Raw genomic sequence first — 18253 nt, forward strand, 5'->3', positions numbered from 1 at the left:
CCCATCATACCCTCTCCTCCATAAATTTATTGAGTTTATTCTTGAAGCCAGATAGGTCTTTTGCCCCCACTGCTTCCCTTGGAAGGCTGTTCCAAAACTTCACTCCTCTGATGGTTAGAAACCTTCATCTAATTTCAAGTCTAAACTTGCTGATGGCCATTTGTTCTTGTGTCCACATTGGTACTGAGCTTAAATAATTCCTCTCCCTCTCTGGTATTTATCCCTCTGATATATTTATAGAGAGCAATCGTATCTCCCCTCAGCCTTCTTTTGGTTAGGCTAAACAAGCCAAGCTCCTTGAGTCTCCTTTCATAAGACAGGTTTTCCATTCCTCGGATCATTCTAGTAGCCCTTCTCTGTACCTGTTCCAGTTTGAATTCATCCTTCTTGAACATGGGAGACCAGAACTGCACACAGTATTTCAGATGAGGTCTCACCAGTGCCTTGTATAACAGGACTAACACTTCCTTATCTCTACTGGAAATACCTTGCCTGATGCATCCGAAGACCACATTAGCTTTTTTCACGGCCATATCACATTGGCGGCTCACAGTCATCCTGTGGTCAACCAATACTCCAAGGTCCTTCTCCTCCTCCATTACGTCTAATAGATGCGTCCCAAGCTTATAACTAAAATTCTTGTTATTAATCCCTAAATGCATGACCTTACACTTCTCACTATTCAATTTCATCCTATTACTATTACTCTAGTTTACAAGGTCATCCAGATCCTCCTGTATGATATCCCGGTCCTTCTCTAAGTTGACAATACCTCCCAGCTTTGTATCATCTGCAAACTTTATTAGCACACTCCCACTTTTTGTGCCGAGGTCAGTAATAAAAAGATTAAATAAGATTGGTCCCAAAACTGATCCCTAAGGAACCTCCCTCCAGCCTGACAGTTCACCTTTCAGTAGGACCCGCTGTAGTCTCCCCTTTAACCAGTTCCTTATCCACCTTTCAATTTTCATGTTGATCCCCATCTTTTCCAATTTAACTAATAATTCCCCATGTGGCACCGTATCAAATGCCTTACTGAAATCTAGGTAAATTAGATCCACTGTGTTTCCTTTGTCTAAAAAATCTGTTACTTTCTCAAAGAAGGAGATCAGGTTGGTTTGGCATGATGTACCTTTTGTAAAACATATTGTATTTTGTCCCATTTACCATTGACCTCAATGTCCTTAACCACTTTCTCCTTCAAAAACTTTTCCAAGACCTTGCATACTACAGATGTCAAACTAACAGGCCTGTAGTTACCCAGATCACCTTTTTCCCCTTTCTTAAAAATAGGAACTATGTTAGCAATTCTCCAGTCATATAGTACAACCCCTGAGTTTACAGATTCATTAAAAATTCTTGCTAATGGGCTTGCAATTTCATGTGCTAATTCCTTTAATATTCTTGGATGAAGATTATCTGGGCCCCCCGATTTAGTCCCATTAAGCTGTTCGAGTTTCGCTTCTACCTCAGATATGGTAATATCTATCTCCATATCCTCATTCCCATTTGTCACATGAGTGGTGGCTAGTATCTCCATTTCATGTTCCTCTTTCATTCCAGCAGCTCCGTGTGACAAATCCAGATCAGAGGTTGATGATGACTGTGAGAAGTTGTTGGCTCCTTCACCAAATGATCTCATTTCTGGGCCAGAGGGTACAACAGAGCAGCACCAAATGGTCACTGGTGAAAACCCAGAGATACATCAAGGTAGCTTCTTACTACCTCCAATAACCAATCGAAAGTTCACGCTGGAGGGGAGGAAGGCAGGAATAAGAGGGGTGAATGCTGGAAAGGAGGGCCACTATAAAAGAGGTCAGTCAATACAAATCAGAGATTCAGCTTTTGTCTCAGTTGTAGCTAGACCAACACTGTCTCTGCTATAAAACTAATTCAGCTTCTAGCTATTCACCTACTACAGCTCATCTTTGTGGCGATATTACTCAATCACATATGGTGATTGGCCACATTAGCCAATCCGATGGTCTAAAGGAATTTATTTCACATTCAATTGTGTCAGAAGTACATGCTGCATCTAAGCTTTGCATTAAGATAACACTCTTAGGGGCCTGTCATAATGGAATTTTGTTAATTCATAACAACTAACATTTTGTAACACTTGTCATCCAATGATCCCAAAAGATTTAACAAATTTTATAAACCAGTTACAAGACATATTAGGTTTTACTTCATTTGTTATTGAAATGCAGCTGCTTTTGTTTATGGAAGATATCAGACAGTCCACTACACAATAGTCCAGTAGAGAAATTAAAGAACGTCTATGCCAGTCGAAACTACAGGGGAATTTTAGGTGGACGGAATGCATTGATTAAACTGGGATTTAGCCTGAATACCAAAGTAATGAAAGTGGGATCTTTAATAACTACACTTTGTCATAACCTACACCTTACACGCCATTTGAAAGATGGCACCTCCAGCAGAACAGCACCACTCTAGCATCAAGGCAGAGCCTGGCTCATTACTGACTCAAAGGAAAGAATGCCGTGCAAAGGAACCCAAGCACTGGCTGCAAATAATTGTACAGAACAGAAACTACTGCAGTGCACTTCATATCTTAAGGGTATTAAAGTCATCAAGGCAGCAGTTATTTTCTATAAACTATAGTGATCGCCAATAAAAATTCAGCATTTACGCATTACCCACAATTACCCAGTGGAATCTAAGATACAGCAGTTATTTTCTATTCCAAGTAGAGGGAGAAACTGTTGTATCTCAGATATCATTATAGAGTTACTATAGGAAAATGAGTCTTTTTTTTCCCCAAAGGCAACTACTGTAATTCTGGTATCAGATCCATCCCTCTAATTCTGTTCCACAGCGCATAGTTCAATAACAACAATATGTTGATGGAACATTTCATGTTTTCTTTAGGTTGATCCAATTTATCATCAGTTTTACGCAGCACTTTGCAGACCAAGCAGCACTTTATAACATTGGCAGTGAGGATAAAGATTAATTAGATAGGGGTAGCTTAGCAGGTTAGACAAACAACACACCACTAAGTCACTGATTAATTGTGGCCCTTTTGTGCATTCACTCCCTCTTCCTAGGTCTCTATTTCCTCTCCCGCCCCCCATACGTTTATTGTTTTATGCAGATCTTTAGTATTGTTCCTTATATGCTTTTTCCAAGATGGTGATTTATTCACCCAGAATGCAGTCCCAGGATTAGATCTGCTACCCCCTATATATGGAAAGAAGGGTCCAGGGAACCAGAGTAGCAAGACAAACTTCAAAACTTTCAGCAGCAGCACTTCTAAGACTCTCCCTATCGGAATCACGCGTGGCACGCTACCGGAAGAGCTGAGAGGTAACATGTTTGTACTGTGCATGGATTCTGTAATTATGTTTATCTGTTTGTACTGAACATGCTGGAGGGACACAATACTTTTTTCTTCCAGAACTTCTGGAGAAACTAACATGCTGGTTTTGACAGCAGCACTGGGAATTCCAGGAATTGTTTACTATTCAGTGTGCATGTTTCGAGAAAAGTTTGTTCCTGATATAAGATGCTACTGAAAAAACATGCCCATTACATGGATTTTTAGGGCCTGAGAAGGGGAAGGGGCAATACTTCCAGCAGGAAGGAGATAGCTACCCTATGCTGCAAACAGACATGACAAAGCCAGCACACACCACTGGCATGCACACAGGCATGCTGGTTAAATACGAAGTCAGTAATTCAGAGGGAGAAGCCAGTGATGGAACTAAACTCCAAAAGCCTACAGTAAGAAAGTATAATTCAGTTAAAGTCAATGGAATTGTGCCCATTTACACCAGGGAGTTATTTTGTCCCATGCTTATTAAACATGTGCTCTTTCAAATCCACGGCTCCGTTCCTATGCCAGATAACATCAGCCAGCCAAAAGCAGTTATCAGTTAGTGTCAGCACCTGAAATTGCCACTGTATCAGAAAGAAAAAAAGATAAAGGGTAGTTACCAAACTGGAACTTCATTTGCAGATGGTGGGTGGGGAGTGCCATGAGGGGGAGATGGAAAGGAAAATGCCAAATAAAGTGTGCTTTTCATGTCATCATAGGCTCAGAAGAGTCATGTTCAGACATATGAAAACTGTAACAAAAGTGCTGGATCTCCAGGCCCCCAAGCTTTGGAGGAATGGCGTTCAGAACTCAAAACCTGACCTGATCTGAAGGTCATACTGGACAGAACCAAAACCTCAAATAAAACACTCATGAGCTTTGGGGGCGGGTTTCAGAATCTGCTACTGAATTTTGTGTTCCAACCCATCTCCTGTAATGGACAGAGCTTTCTTAGAGTCACCCGGTTCTTAATTATGACATGATAATGTGGATGCATGCACAGAGCTACTGAGAAGGATATTTTCATGAAATGAACATCAGTGCAGTAGGTCTCCAGGAATCCTTCTTGGTGGTGTGTATTAGTAACAATGTTCATCTTTATGTTTTCAAGAGTGTTATAATGGTACTTCACTAGGCAGCCTCATAATGGGCCCTGATGGAGAAATCGTCTGTCTGTCCCTCTTGGGGTCTGTCCAAGATGCAGATGTTCCTGCTCAGTTTAGCTTTGTTCCGGATAAAGGTAAGAACACATAATCTGAAGAAGTTTCCTTTCCAAGAGGAAGGAATGGCATGCATGGCTCTCCAAAGTTTCACACAAACTGAATAAATAAAAATCAGTGTTGCTGATCAGTGTTGCTCTTTTCACTGAGATGGTGTAACTTCTGCCAAATCAGCCACAACAGTTATGTTTGCACAGCAAGTTTACTTGTACTCTAGGATAGGTAAGATCATGGAATGGCTGTTAAAAGGGATGCTGGATTGTGTAACTGAGTTTTAAAAGGGTTTACAAAACTTCTGTGGGATCTGCCCAGTATAAACAATGTCCTTCTCTCCTTTAAAATGAGCCTCAAAAGGAGGAGGTGGCTAATTTATAATCTGCTCAGGTATTTGTGCTGTGCGCCTCAGACAGCCAGTGTGAGTCATCTTCTGACAGACACGTCATGCAATCTCCAAAAACTGACAGGGATATGAGCTTGTGGGAATAGAAAATGGTTTGTTCTAAGCAAGGGCCATCTCACAAGAAAAGAAGCCCAAGAGTGGTTAGTGCCAAGGAGCCAATAGATAGTAGGATTTGTTTCCCCAAGAATAACCAAGATGTGTGCTGATGGGCTAGAGAGCTGCTGCAAGAAAGGTGTGATTCATGATAGAAGGTCAATACAATTTGCATGAGGAGGTTTAAATGATAGAACCAGCTGGCTTGTACCATTAGAGAATGGCCAAGCCATTTGACCGAAGAAGCCCACAGCACAGCAGCCTTTGGTCTGCTGCTTTAATCTCTGGCTCAAAACCCAGATCTTTTCAAAGGGGAGAGATGCTACTGCTCCCCAGTGAAGACATTATCTCCCACTGAAAGTACCACAGTATTTTACAGTAATGATCTAATTCATCACTACAATTATGGCCCCTTTGTGCCAGCTCCACTGGAATGAAGGGGCCGGCTATTAATTGGGAATTCCCCAGACATAGGATCCCTCCCCAATTAGTTCTACACCACTGTCCACAGAAGTCAGGGCATTCTCAGAGCACTACTGCACTCCAGCTATTCCCATGAGTGGCTATAGGCAGCTGGACACAAGCTGCCCAAAGTAGTGTCAGGAGCCAAAGCAGCCCTGCTCAGACCAGATCAGGGAAAGAGCAAAGGTGACACAGAGCCACCTTACTCCATCCTCCACTCTCTTTGCACCATATTCCCTCCCCCACCCAGTTGGCACCATCTTTGTTACTGTATCTCAGTGTTTTCTTTGTATTATCTACATAGTTTACTGGTTAAAGCAAAAAGAAAAGGAGGACTTGTGGCACCTTAGAGACTAACCAATTTATTTGAGCATAAGCTTTCGTGAGCTACAGCTCACTTCATCGGATGCATACTGTGGAAAGTATAGAAGATCTTTTTATACACACAAAGCATGAAGTGTTTGTTACTGACAGCACCCTAGAGTCAATAGTGCTGTAAGCTTGTCAGTTTTCATTCTCTGGCATCACCACTGGTAACAGAGGTCCTGAAGGCCAAGTTAGGGGTTCAGTTACACCTGTCCTGCTCCAGTATGTTCAGAGTCTGCCCTCAGCAACACCTATGCAAACCCCATTGTCTTCAGTGACTTTAGACAGATGTAACAGATAGACAATTATGTTGATACACAAGAAGGAATAGAATCTAGCTCATTCTTCTTAGCTAGGCTGGGTCTTCCAAGAGCAAGACTGCCATATTTGGCATCAGGAAAGAATTCCCCCCCAGGTCAGATTGGCAGAAACCCTGAGGGTTTTTCACCTTCCTTTGTAGCATCTGGCATGGGGTCACTTGCTGGTTTGAACTAGAGTAAATGGTAGAATCTGTATAACCTGAATTCTTTAAATCATGATTTGAGGACTTCAGTAAAACTCAGCCAGAGGTTATGTGTCTGTTGCAGGAGTGGGTGGCTGAGGTTCTGTGACCTGAGATGTGCAGGAGGCCAGGCTAGATGATCAGAATGGTCCCTTCTGGCCTTAAAGTCTATGAGCAGCACAGACTGTGTCATTGAAGTAAGCTCTGGCTATACACAGGAGATAGGACTGTTGATTACAAAGATGCCTTTTTGACATAGTCTCGCTTGAGAGCACAGCTGCACTTTGAGATTTGATTCTATAACCTTGGTGGTGGCTGATGATGAAAGAAAGAAGAAGTGCACAGCTTAACTTTCAGAGCTCAGGGTGAGCTTGCAATTAGATTGCTTTAACCTGTGAACTTTTTACATCTTATTTATGAAGAAGAGATGTAGAACACCTAGATTTCGTCTTTCAGAAGTTAGTTTTCTTACCATTACTATCTTCAAAGTTCTGCAGCCAGTGGCAAAGTCTAGGTTTTATAAGTCACCTATTGCCATTACCTGATCAGCACCCAGGATTTATGCCCCCTAGAACTGTACATGGAAAGTGCCAATTGTGCACAGCTCTGTCCTCCCATATGCAAGGGAGACTGCCACCTCCATGGTACTCTCCCACATCCCCTCTGGATCCTGTGTAGGCCTCTCCACAGTGTCCTGGATCTTTGCAGAGGCATGGCATGAGGGCTCAGCAGGCAGGTGCAATGCACATCATTCCCCCTCTGGTCCTACAGAGATCCCCTGAGAAGGCAGTACACCCTCCAGCTGCAAACAGGAGGACATGAAGGGATCTCTGTGAGAGAACCATTGCTAATATTTCCTCCCCTAGCCTCTCCTCCTGTGAGTCATTTCTATAGTCGGGGATGAACTGAGCCTTCCTGACATGCGGTTTGGGTGCTCGATGTCAGACACAAAATTAACCTTAATCCATATAAACCCACAGAGATATTTTCTGATGATATCAAGGATCCCATTTAAATCCACTAGAGCAAGGGAGTTCAGAATAAAGGCTAAGACCTTGTTCTTAACCTACCTTATCATGCCTACACAACAGAAGTGACCAACACAATTGGAAAACATGCTTGTACCTTTGCCTGATCATAGAACCCAGCCAGCCTTCCTCTTGGCAGCGTGGGATGAAAAAAATATGTTTTCATAATGGTGTTAGGGGAAAGGGTTTTAGCCTACATCAGGAGACTTAGGAGCATGGTCAACCATGTTTGAATTTGATCATATTTGTAGAATAAATAGGGCCTTCTATAAACTATAATTTTAACCTTGCTAGAAATAGCTCTGTACAGAAATGATCGTCAAGCACACCTCCAGAATTGTGTAGGCAATAGCCTTTTTTTCCTGTTATCCCTGTTCATTATAGACAGGGCTTTTTTACTTTTAAGAACTGTTCTATCCCAAGCAGTGCTAAAGTATCCCCCTGAAGAAGCCCTTATCACGTGTGACACATTTTATAATCATGTTAACTATGGATGCAAACTGTGTTAACCATGCTACTCTCTTTTTTTTTTTTAAAAGCATGTTTAAAAAATAGCTTCAGGGATAGTTAACTCCCCTAAAGCCCCGTCTGCACTGGCTTTTAAACCGGGCTTCAGAATGGTGGTTGTCTGAATATATGTTACTTCTTTGATAATATCCCATGCTTCGCAAGTTCACTTCACAGCCAATGACCCTTTACACTACAGGACAATGATAGAGGCTACCAAATGAGGCTATTATTGAACTGTGCCAGATACCCTGTCACAAGCAAGCTTAGATGCCCTAGGGCCTATCAACCAAAAGTTTTGCACTCCATTTTTTTAAAGCGGAGCAATAAGCCACAATAAAATCTACATTATTAAGCTGTTGGGACATGATCCCCAGAGCAAGGACTCCTATGGACTTCAGTGGGCATTGTGTCAAGCCTGGGGTGCCCGCTGAGGCACAAGAAGTAGAATACCCTCACAAGTAGCCTGCTCATGCACACCCTGGAGTGGCTTATTGTTTATTTTTAAAAATCTTGTGTGGGGTCAGAGGGCAGAGTTACTAAAGTATCCTTCTGTGAAAAATAATTCCTACTAAGAAGATCAGACAGAACAGGGAAAGTGACATTCAAAACAGCAGAAAAAACAGAAAAAACATTCAAAACCGCATTTATGTTTATTACATATCCCCCCCCCCCCACACACACACACTCTTTACAAGGTTCACTGGACTATTTAGACCATGCAAACTGATTTTTTTTTTAAAGGCTTATAACTTAGCTTAATGTGAGGGGGAAATTTCACAGGAATAGCCACAAGCACACCCCTGACACAAAAGTCATCCTCCTGCCAAATACCAAGACCCTGCTCCAAAGCATGTAGACACTAGAGCTTCCCGACTAACTGGTTTTAAGAATTTTTGTATTTTATTTTTATCATGGGCAAAGGACATATTTTTCCCTAACCTCATTCTTGGAGGCGGCTGAACCTTTCAAAGAAATTAAAACAAAAACAGAACCATACACTCAGCCTGAGGCAGAGACTTGGGGTGGAAAATTTAATCCCAAACAATTCAAACTTGGCAAAGTTATAAGCAAGTAAAAACTAGGTTGGCTGACACTGTGCATTAAAAGACCCTAACTGAAGGTATTACCTATACTGCCTATATAGCTACAGTATTGCTAAGGCCCTTTGTTTTCAAGGGTTTATTTATTATTAATTATTATTTTAATTTCCGAGGAATTTATTGGTGTTTTATTCCAAAATTTACAAAATGGGTGAAAAATCAATAAAAAATGAAAGCTAGTGGGCTGTGGGGAGAGGAGCCTGGTACTCACAGGGCACAGTGGGCACATGGGCTGGTATTCATAATTAAGGCTAAGATTTTGTCATGGTTATTTCTAGTAAAAGTCATGGACAGGCCACAGGCAATAAACAAAAATTCTCGAAAGCTGTGACCCTGTCTGTGACTTCTGCTGCTGCGGCTCCGTGGTTTCCCCCACCACTGTGATGGCTGGGAGCTGTGGGGTTCCCCCCCTGCCCACGGTGGCTGGGAGCTGCAGGGTGACCATATTTCCATATTATTATTTAAAAAGTTCAAAAATATAGAAGGTAGACATCAAAACTAAATATTTTCATTGATCTGACCAGGAATTTTTTCAGTTTATTGGTTTGTGAAAATTCAAGATTGACTCTTCATCAGGAAAAACATTGAAATCTCCAAAACTCTCACAGGACTGGAAAAACATTTCCAGCTCAGCTCTAGCTGTAAACGGGATGTAATTTAGGTGCTACAATATGCACAAATCAGCCTCTCTTTCCACCTCTAGACTAATCAGCCAATGTATATTTTCAATTTGTACACACTCTGTTCACATTATAACACTGATAGGCAGCTATCAAGCTGCCTACAACGCATAGCATCTAGTCATCACTAATACTCTGTACACCACACCACACCCAAACTCCACCATATATCATTTTAATGTTCTTGCTCCATCTGAAAGTGGTAAATAGTGAGGTTCTCCAATGATTTGTACTCGGACCAGTGCTGTTGAGTCTATTCACAAATGATCTGGAAAAGGGAGTAAACAGTGAGGTGGCAAAGTTTGCAGATGATACAAAATTACTCAAAATTGTTAAGTCCAAAGCTGACTGCGAAGAGTTACCAAGGGATCTCATTAGCTGGGTGACTAGGCAACAAAATGGCAGATGAAATTCAAATGTTGCTAATGCAAAGTAATGAATATTGGAAAACATAATTGCAACTATGCATACAAAATGATGGGTCTAAATTAGCTGTTACCACTCAAGAAAGATCTTGAAATCATTATGAATAGTTCTCTGAGAACGTCTGCTCAAAACGCAGCAGCAGTCAAAAAAGCTAACAAAGTTAGGAACCATTAGGAAGAGGATAGATATCCATGGTACACCCACGCCTTGAATACTGCATGAAGTTCTGGTTGCCCCAACTGAAAAAGAAAGATATATTAGAAAAGGAAAAGGTACAGAGAAGGGCAACAAAATTAGGAGTATGAAACAGGAGAGATGACAAAGACTGGGTCTGTTCAGCTTGGAAAAGAGACAACTAAAGCGGGACATGAGAGAGGTCTATAAAGTCATGACTGGTGTGGAGAAAGCGAATAGGAAAGTGTTATTTAACTCTTCACATAACACAAGAACAAGGGGGTCACAATTAATAGGCAGCAGATTTAAAACAAACAAAAGAAAGTACTACTTCACATAACACACAGTCAACCTGTTGAACACATTGCAGGGAGATGTTCATGGAGAATAGATCAATCAATAGCTATTAGCTGAAATGGTCAGGGTATCTGGGTATCCATATACCTTTAACTGCCAGAAGCTGAGCCTGGATAATGAGTGATGGGTAATTGCGCTGTTCTGTTAATTTCCTCTGAAATATCTAGCACTGGCTACCATTGGAAGACAGGATACTGGGCTAGATGGACCATTAATCTGACCCAGTATCACCATCCTCAAGATATTACCTCATCCATCTTGTCTTTGTATTCAGATATCAGTCATGAGGAACCATGGTCAGGTGTTTGGCACATTCTGGCAGGTAAAGTTGAAGTTCTCCCATACTGTGTTCTGCAGTAAGAGGCTATTTAAATAATAGGATCCATTAACTCATCTGCAAAAGTGATATTATTTTTCCAAGGGTGAAAACCTCCTTCAATTGGAGAAGACTTTTCTACTGGAGAGGTTCCACAGGGAGGAGGAACATCATTTCCTAAGGGAAGGCACATCAGTACACTAATTTAAGAATTAGTACACTTGTACAGGTGGCATTTTGTCACTCTAAGATCCAGCCACAGAGAGGAGTTTTTCACACAGAAAATATCTCTGAACATATCCCAGCTCTGAGAAGACTTTCATGCATGAGATGATTCCTTGACATTTTTGTTAAATATGTGGGGAAAAGGGGATAGGGAGTGGGGGAAATCAATTTTTTTTAAATTCACATTCAGTTTAAAAGAGATGTAACTTTTTTTTGATAAAGTAATACTTGTGTCAGTTTTTCAGCATGAACAACTGAAAGCGTCACCACACATTCACCAAGGATTAGTGACAGATGGGGATGAATTGATGGCTTGTGTGCCAACTGGTCTGCAAGCTACTCAGTCTAAGTAAGAAGTCTTTTAGGTTGGAGTAGAAAGGCCTCTACGCAACTTTTTAAGCATTCAGACAAGACTTCATTACATCTCACTATAGCTATTTTCCACTCTAGCCAAAGGGATTCAAGAGAAGTTTTAGAAACAAGTAGGACACATGAGATCACGAAGATCAAGCTGGTCCCTTTGGGTATGTCTACACGATGAAATTAGGTCGATTTTATAGAAGTCAATTTTTAGAAATCTATTTTATACAGTCGATTGCGTATGTCCCCACTAAGCGCATTAAGTCAGTGGAGTGCATCCTCACTACCGTGGGTAGCATTGACTTATGGAGTAGTGCACTGAAGATAGCTATCCCACAGTTCCCGCAGTCTCCACCACCCATTGGAATTCTGGGTTAAGCTCCCAATGCCTGATGGGGCAAAAACATTGTCACGGGTGGTTTTGGGTACATGTTGTCAGTCGCCCCTCCCTCCGTGAAAGCAACAGCAGACAATCGTTTCGCGCCTTTTTCCGTGCAGACGCCATACCACGGCAAGCATGGAGCCCGCTCAGCTCAGCTCACCGTCACCGCTGCTGTTGTGTCCTGGGTGCTGCTGTCAGCAGATGGTGCAGTAGGACTGCTAACCGTCATCATCCACCGCTTCCGCTGCAACTCTGCTCTCCTGCTCTTGTAAATGAGCTCAGTCTCAATAGCAAATTTCTCCATGTTGTCGTCATCCACTGCTTCCACTGCAGCTCTGCTCTCCTGGTGCCATGAATCCACCTCGCAGGTCCTCTCGTCGTTCTGTAGAAGTATCTATTCTCGTGGCATCCGTCGTCATCCACCGCTTCTGCTGCAACTCTGCTCTCCGGCAGACACCATACCATGGCAAGCATGGAGCCCACTCAGCTCATCGTTGCTTTGTGAGCATTATAAACACCTTGCTCATTATCCGGCAGTATGTGCAGAACCTGCAAAAGCAGGCGAGGAGGCGACGACAGCGCAATCACAATAGTGATGAGAACATGGACACAGACTTCTCTCAAAGCACGGGCCCTGGCAATTTGGACATCATGGTGGTAATGGGGCAGGTACCTGCCATGGAACGCTGATTCTGGGCCCGGGACTCTAGTGCAGACTGGTGGGACCGCATAGTGCTGCGGGTCTGTGATGATTCCCAGGGGCTGCAAAACTTTCCCATGCGTAAGGGGACTTTCATGGAACTTTGTGACTTGCTTTCCCCTGCCCAGAAGCGCAAGAATACCAAGATGAGAGCAGCCCTCACAGTTGAGAAGCAAGTAGCGGTAGTCCTCTGGAAGCTTGCAACACCAGACAGCTACCGGTCAGTCGGGAATCAATTTGGAGTGGATAAATCTACTGTGGGGGCTGCTGTGATCCAAGTAGCCAATGCAATCACTGAGATGCTGCTATCAAGGTTAGTGACTCTGGGAAATGTGCAAGTCATAGTGGATGGCTTTGCTGCAATGGGGTTCCCCAACTGTGGTGGGGCGATAGACGGAACACATATCCCTATCTTGGGACCAGACCACCTTAGCAGCCAGTACGTAAACCGCACGGTGTACTTTTCAATGGTGCTGCAAGCACCGGTGGATCACAAGGGACATTTCACTGACATTGACATGGGATGGCCGGGAAAGGTGCATGACGCTCGCATCTTCAGGAACTCTGGTCTGTTTGAACAGCTGCAGGAAGGAACTTACTTCCCAGACCAGAAAATTACTGTTGGGGATGTTGAAATGCCAATAGTTATCCTTGGGGACCCAGCCTACCCCTTAATGCCCTGGCTCATGAAGCCGTACACAGGCACCCTGGACAGTAGTAAGGAGCAGTTCAACTATAGGCTGAGCAAGAATGGCGGTAGAATGTGCATTTGAACGTTTAAAAGCTCACTGGCACAGTTTACTGACTAGGTTAGACCTCAGCGAAACCAATACTCCCATTGTTATTGATGCTTGCTGTGTGCTCCACAATATCTATGAGAGTAAGAGGGAGATGTTTATGGTGGGGTAGGAGGTTGAGGCAAATTGCCTGGTGGCCAATTACACACAGCCAGACACCAGAGCGATTAGAAGACCACTGCTGGGTGCCCTGCACATCAGAGAAGCTTTGAAAACCAGTTTCATGACTGGCCAGGCTATGGTGTGACAGTTCTGTTTGTTTCTCCTTGATGAAAACCCACCCCCTTGGTTGACTCTACTTCCCTGTAAGCCAACCGACCTCACCCCTTTAATCACCGCTTTCAGAGGCAATAAATTCAGAGGCAATTATTGTTTCAAAATCATGCATTCTTTATTAATTCGTCACATAAATAGGGGGAAATCTCGCAAGGTAGCCCGGGAGGGGTGGGTGAGGAGGGAAGCACCGGGTGGGTTGGTGGATGAGGGGAGGAGGGAAGGACAAGGCCCCACTACAGTTCAAAACTTTTTAATGCCAGCCTTCTGTTGCTTGGGCAATCCTCTGGGGTGGAGTGGCTTGGTGCCCATAGCCTCCCCCCGCATTCTTGGGTGTCTGGGTGAGGAGGCTATGGAACTTGGGGAGGAGGGCAGGCGGTTATACAGGGGCTGCAGCAGCGGTCTGTGCTCCTGCTGCCTTTCCTGCAGCTCCACCAGACGCCTGAGCATGTCAGTTTGCTCCCCCATTAGCCTCAGCATTGCGTCCTGCCTCCTCTCATCGTGCTCCTCTCTCCTCTCATCACGTTCATTTAACGCTTTCCAGGACTCTGCCATTGTTTGCTTCCATGCATTCTGCTGAGCTCTTTCAGTGTGGGAGGACTGCATCAGCCCTGAGAACATTTCATCACGAGTGCGTTTTTTTTGCCTTCTAGTCTGCACTAGCCTCTGGGACAGAGATGATAGGGGGAGCGTAGAAACATTTGCAGCTGTGGGAGAAAAAAGGGAGAGTAGTATTTAAAAGTTACATTTTAGAGAACAAAGGGAAGACTATTTCACACTGAATCAAGCAATTCACATTACATAGCACATGTGCTTTTGGTACAAGGTCGCATTTTGCCTCTTATATTGAGTGCCCGCCGGTTTGGTGTGAGACATCACACACACTCAGCTGGGCAACAGAATTCGGCTTCCAGGCAGCCATGGTAAGGCAAAGGGTTTCAGCTTCTTCAGCCTTCATAACATGTGGGAATGGTTTCAAACAGCAGCGCCCTCCTTTCCTATACCAAGCAAAGCCCGTTGGATTGGCCATTTAAAAGGAGGGGCTGCAATTTTAGGGTGAATGTGCAGCACAACCCAACCCACCCCCCTCCACCCAATTCTCTGGGATGATCGCTTCACACACACACACACACATACACACCTGCGTGGCTAGTATCAGGGAAGATCCCTGTCAGCCAAATGCGAACAGCTCAGCATGAATGGGCCTCTTCTCCCACCGCGTGGCTAACAGCGGGGATGATTTCTTTTCAGCCCAGCAGGAACGGGCACTTCTGAATGTCCCCTTAAAAGAATTTCCCGTATTTCAACCAGGTGACCATGAATGATATCACTCTCCTGAGGCTAACACAGAGAGATAAAGAATGGATGTTGCTTGAATGCCACCAAAGCCCGGGCCCATTCGCTGCAATGCTTTGTGCTGCTATGATTCCAGACTACTTGCTACTGGCTTGGTGGGGTAAAGTGTCCTACCATGGAGGACGGAATAAGGTTGAACTCCCCAGAAACCTTCTGCAAAGGCTTTTAGAGTACCTCCAGGAGAGCTTCATGGAGATGTCCCTGGAGGACTTCCATTTCATCCCCAGACACATTAACAGACTTTTCCAGTAGCTGTACTGGCCACGAATGCATCCCAAGGATTCAGGGCAAATTAATCATTAAACACGTTGCATTTAACACGCCTATATTATATTTACAAAGGTACACTCACCAGAGGTGCCTTCTCCGGCTTCATGGTCTGGGAGACCATCTCAGGGGGTTGGGAGAGTGTTGGTTCCAGGGTGATGAACAGTTCCCGGCTGCCGGGGAGAAGGGATTCTCTGCTTGCCTGCTGTGCACTATCCTCAACCTCCTCTTCCTCCTCATCTACAACATCCTCATCCCTGTGGCGTGAGACTCCCCCCATTGCAGGTATCTATGGATAGCGGTGGGGCAGTGGTAGGGTCCCCCCAGAATGGCATGCAGCTCATCATAGAAGCGAAATATCTGGAGCTCTGACCCAGAGCAACCATTTGCCTCCTTTGTTTTTTGGTAGGCTTGCCTGAGCTCCTTAATTTTCCACACGACATTGCTGGGTGTCCCTGTTGTAGCCTCTGTCCATCATGCCCTTGGAGATTTTTTCAAATATATTGGCATTTTGTCTTTTGGAACGGAGTTCTGCCTACACGGATTTGTCTCCCCATACAGTGATCAGATCCAGTACCTCCCGTTTGGTCCATGCTGGAGCTCTTTTGCGATTCTGGGACTGCACGGTCACCTGTGCTGATGAGCTCTGCATGGTCATCTGTGCTGATCAGCTTGCCACACTGGCCAAACAGGAAATGAAATTCAAAAGTTCCTGGGGTTTTTCCTGTCTACCTGGCCAGTGCATCTAAGTTGAGACTGCTGTCCAGAGCGATCACAATGGAGCACTCTGGGATAGCTCCCGGAGGCCAATACTTTGAATTGCATCCACACGACCCCAAATTCGACCTAGCGAGGTCGATTTTAGTGCTAAACCCCTCGCTGGGGATCTATTTTAAGAGCCCTTTAAGTCAACAAAACAGGCTTGGTCGTGTGGACGGGTGCACAGTCAAATGGACCTAACACTTTGCTAAATTTGACCTAAACTCATAGCGTAGACCAGGGCTGTGTTGCAAAACTCTAAAACACTACTGGTCTATAAGAACATCATAAAAGATTTTTCTCCTATAGCATGGGGGTAAAGGCTTGAGCTTTACTGTTAGAGGACAAGATGATATAGGACCCTCTTGGATGTCTGAGCAAAAGCAAATAAAGTATTTCTAGCAGTTAGTCATTCTCTTCACGGAGATTTCAAGATAAAAAAATGTTTATAATTGGGTTGGAGGGGGTCTTTTGATATAAATGAGAAAGGAAAAACAAACAAACACAAAATGGTCCCACAAAAAGAGATTGTGGAAAAGTAATCACCCAAAAAGACCCCAACTATATTTGATGTTATTTGAATTTAATTGGTATAAAACCCCTACAGCATTGTTTGGAAGAACAAGTAGTAGAAAGCCAGACTGCCTCTGCCTACTCCTTGAAAAACTGCCATGCCTATGTGGAGCTATTTACTGGCAAGAAAACAAACAGTGTGTTTCTGAGTTGTTTCTGGGATTTCACAGTGGCCCTTCAAGTTTATTACACAAGATCCCACAGATAAGGTTAAGCAAGAAGTCGAGAAATGAGGAGTTCTCAGAGGAAAGGGGAGAGGGTAGGCTCTCGACTGTGGAATGTCACATTCAGATTGGTCCTTCACATTTTTTGGTCATTTCTGCAAGAGGCCGTGACTGTGACCCTGCTCTGGATGCAGCACAGTGTTTTAACTCTGGAGTCTCCCTGTCTAAGCCCATTTACACAGGCACTGACAGAAGTCAGGACAAGAGACAGCTGCTTTCATTCACCTGATAACTAGGACTATAACAGGGTTTTAAAAAGAACTTGATAAATTCATGGAGGTTAAGTCCATTAATGGCTATTAGCCAGGATGGGTAAGGAATGGTGTCCCTAGCCTCTGTTTGTCAGAGGGTGAAGATGGATGGCAGGAGAGAGATCACTTGATCATTACCTGTTAGGTTAACTCCCTCTGGGGCACCTGGCATTGGCCACTGTTGGTAGACAGGATACTGGGCTGGATGGACCTTTGGTCTGATCCAGTATGGCCATTCTTATGTTGTTAACTAGATACCTTGGTTCTGCCTCCCAACTCTGACACACAAAGGACAAAAATCCTACCTCACCATGCTGCTCAAATACACAGGACCAATGCTGGGGGAGACCCTAAGCAGAGTAAACTCCTGCTATCAGTTTTTAATCCACCAGTGCTAAATTAGCCAATTTTCCAGTATTCAGGCATTTTGCGTCATTAAATGTACCAACACAGTTGGCACCTTTACAGCACTTTTATCAGTGAAACCCAGGATTGGATGTGCATGGAGCCTATTGCATCCTCTCACCTCTAAAGGGTTCAGATAGGGACATATCTGCAGGGTCTTGTGGGGGAACTTGCTCTGCTTATGTTGTAACATTTCTGTAACAGAGAGACAACTTCAGTCTCCAGGGCTGTCAATCTAGCATGTTTTAGAAGAGCATTAAAATCACTCTATAAAAATATATAGAAAGTGTTATATATCTCCTGATCCAGATTTCTCATTTTCATTGCAGGAGACTGTGGATTACCCCTTGAAACAGGAACCAGCCTTCATATAAATCCACATGAAACCTCCCCTTTGAGCCAAAAGATGAATGACAAGGTGCGATCCATGACAATGTTTTGTAAGTTCAATACAGAGGCAAAATGGAAGTAGTGCACATAAAATATTTATGGAGAGGCCCAGTATAAGCTTGCTTTGCATCAAGTGAGGAAAGAATTAGATGTGTTTCTTTCTAGCATCCCTTGGTGATTTTCTCCACAATTTATACAGCTATTCAGGTTAAGTATACCTATAATTTGTCTGGGGGGTTCACTTTCTTCTGAAAAATCCCACACTGGCCATCGCTGGAGGCAGGACTAGAGGGGGCAGTGATCTAATCTCGTAGAGC

General features: G+C 43.7%; 1 protein-coding gene across 10 annotated transcripts in view; it reads left to right on the forward strand.

Moving 5' to 3' along the window:
* The window catches only part of KIAA2012 (KIAA2012 ortholog), a 106960-nt gene that overhangs the window by 43011 nt on the left and 45696 nt on the right, over positions 1-18253 (forward strand). For 6 of the 10 annotated variants that reach the window (XM_048869097.2, XM_048869102.2, XM_048869099.2 and 3 more), the window contains exons 9-12: positions 1564-1815; positions 3154-3330; positions 4452-4580; positions 17876-17964. In XM_048869097.2, coding sequence (XP_048725054.1) covers positions 1564-1815; positions 3154-3330; positions 4452-4580; positions 17876-17964 — 647 coding nt within the window. The remainder of the gene's footprint in view (positions 1-1563; positions 1816-3153; positions 3331-4451; positions 4581-17875; positions 17965-18253) is intronic. The other 4 variants (XM_048869103.2, XM_048869098.2, XM_048869104.2 and 1 more) reach the window with 4 other exon arrangements.

The sequence above is a fragment of the Caretta caretta genome, chromosome 11 (genome assembly GCF_965140235.1).
Source record: "Caretta caretta isolate rCarCar2 chromosome 11, rCarCar1.hap1, whole genome shotgun sequence".
In the NCBI taxonomy this organism is placed as follows: Eukaryota; Metazoa; Chordata; order Testudines; family Cheloniidae; genus Caretta; species Caretta caretta.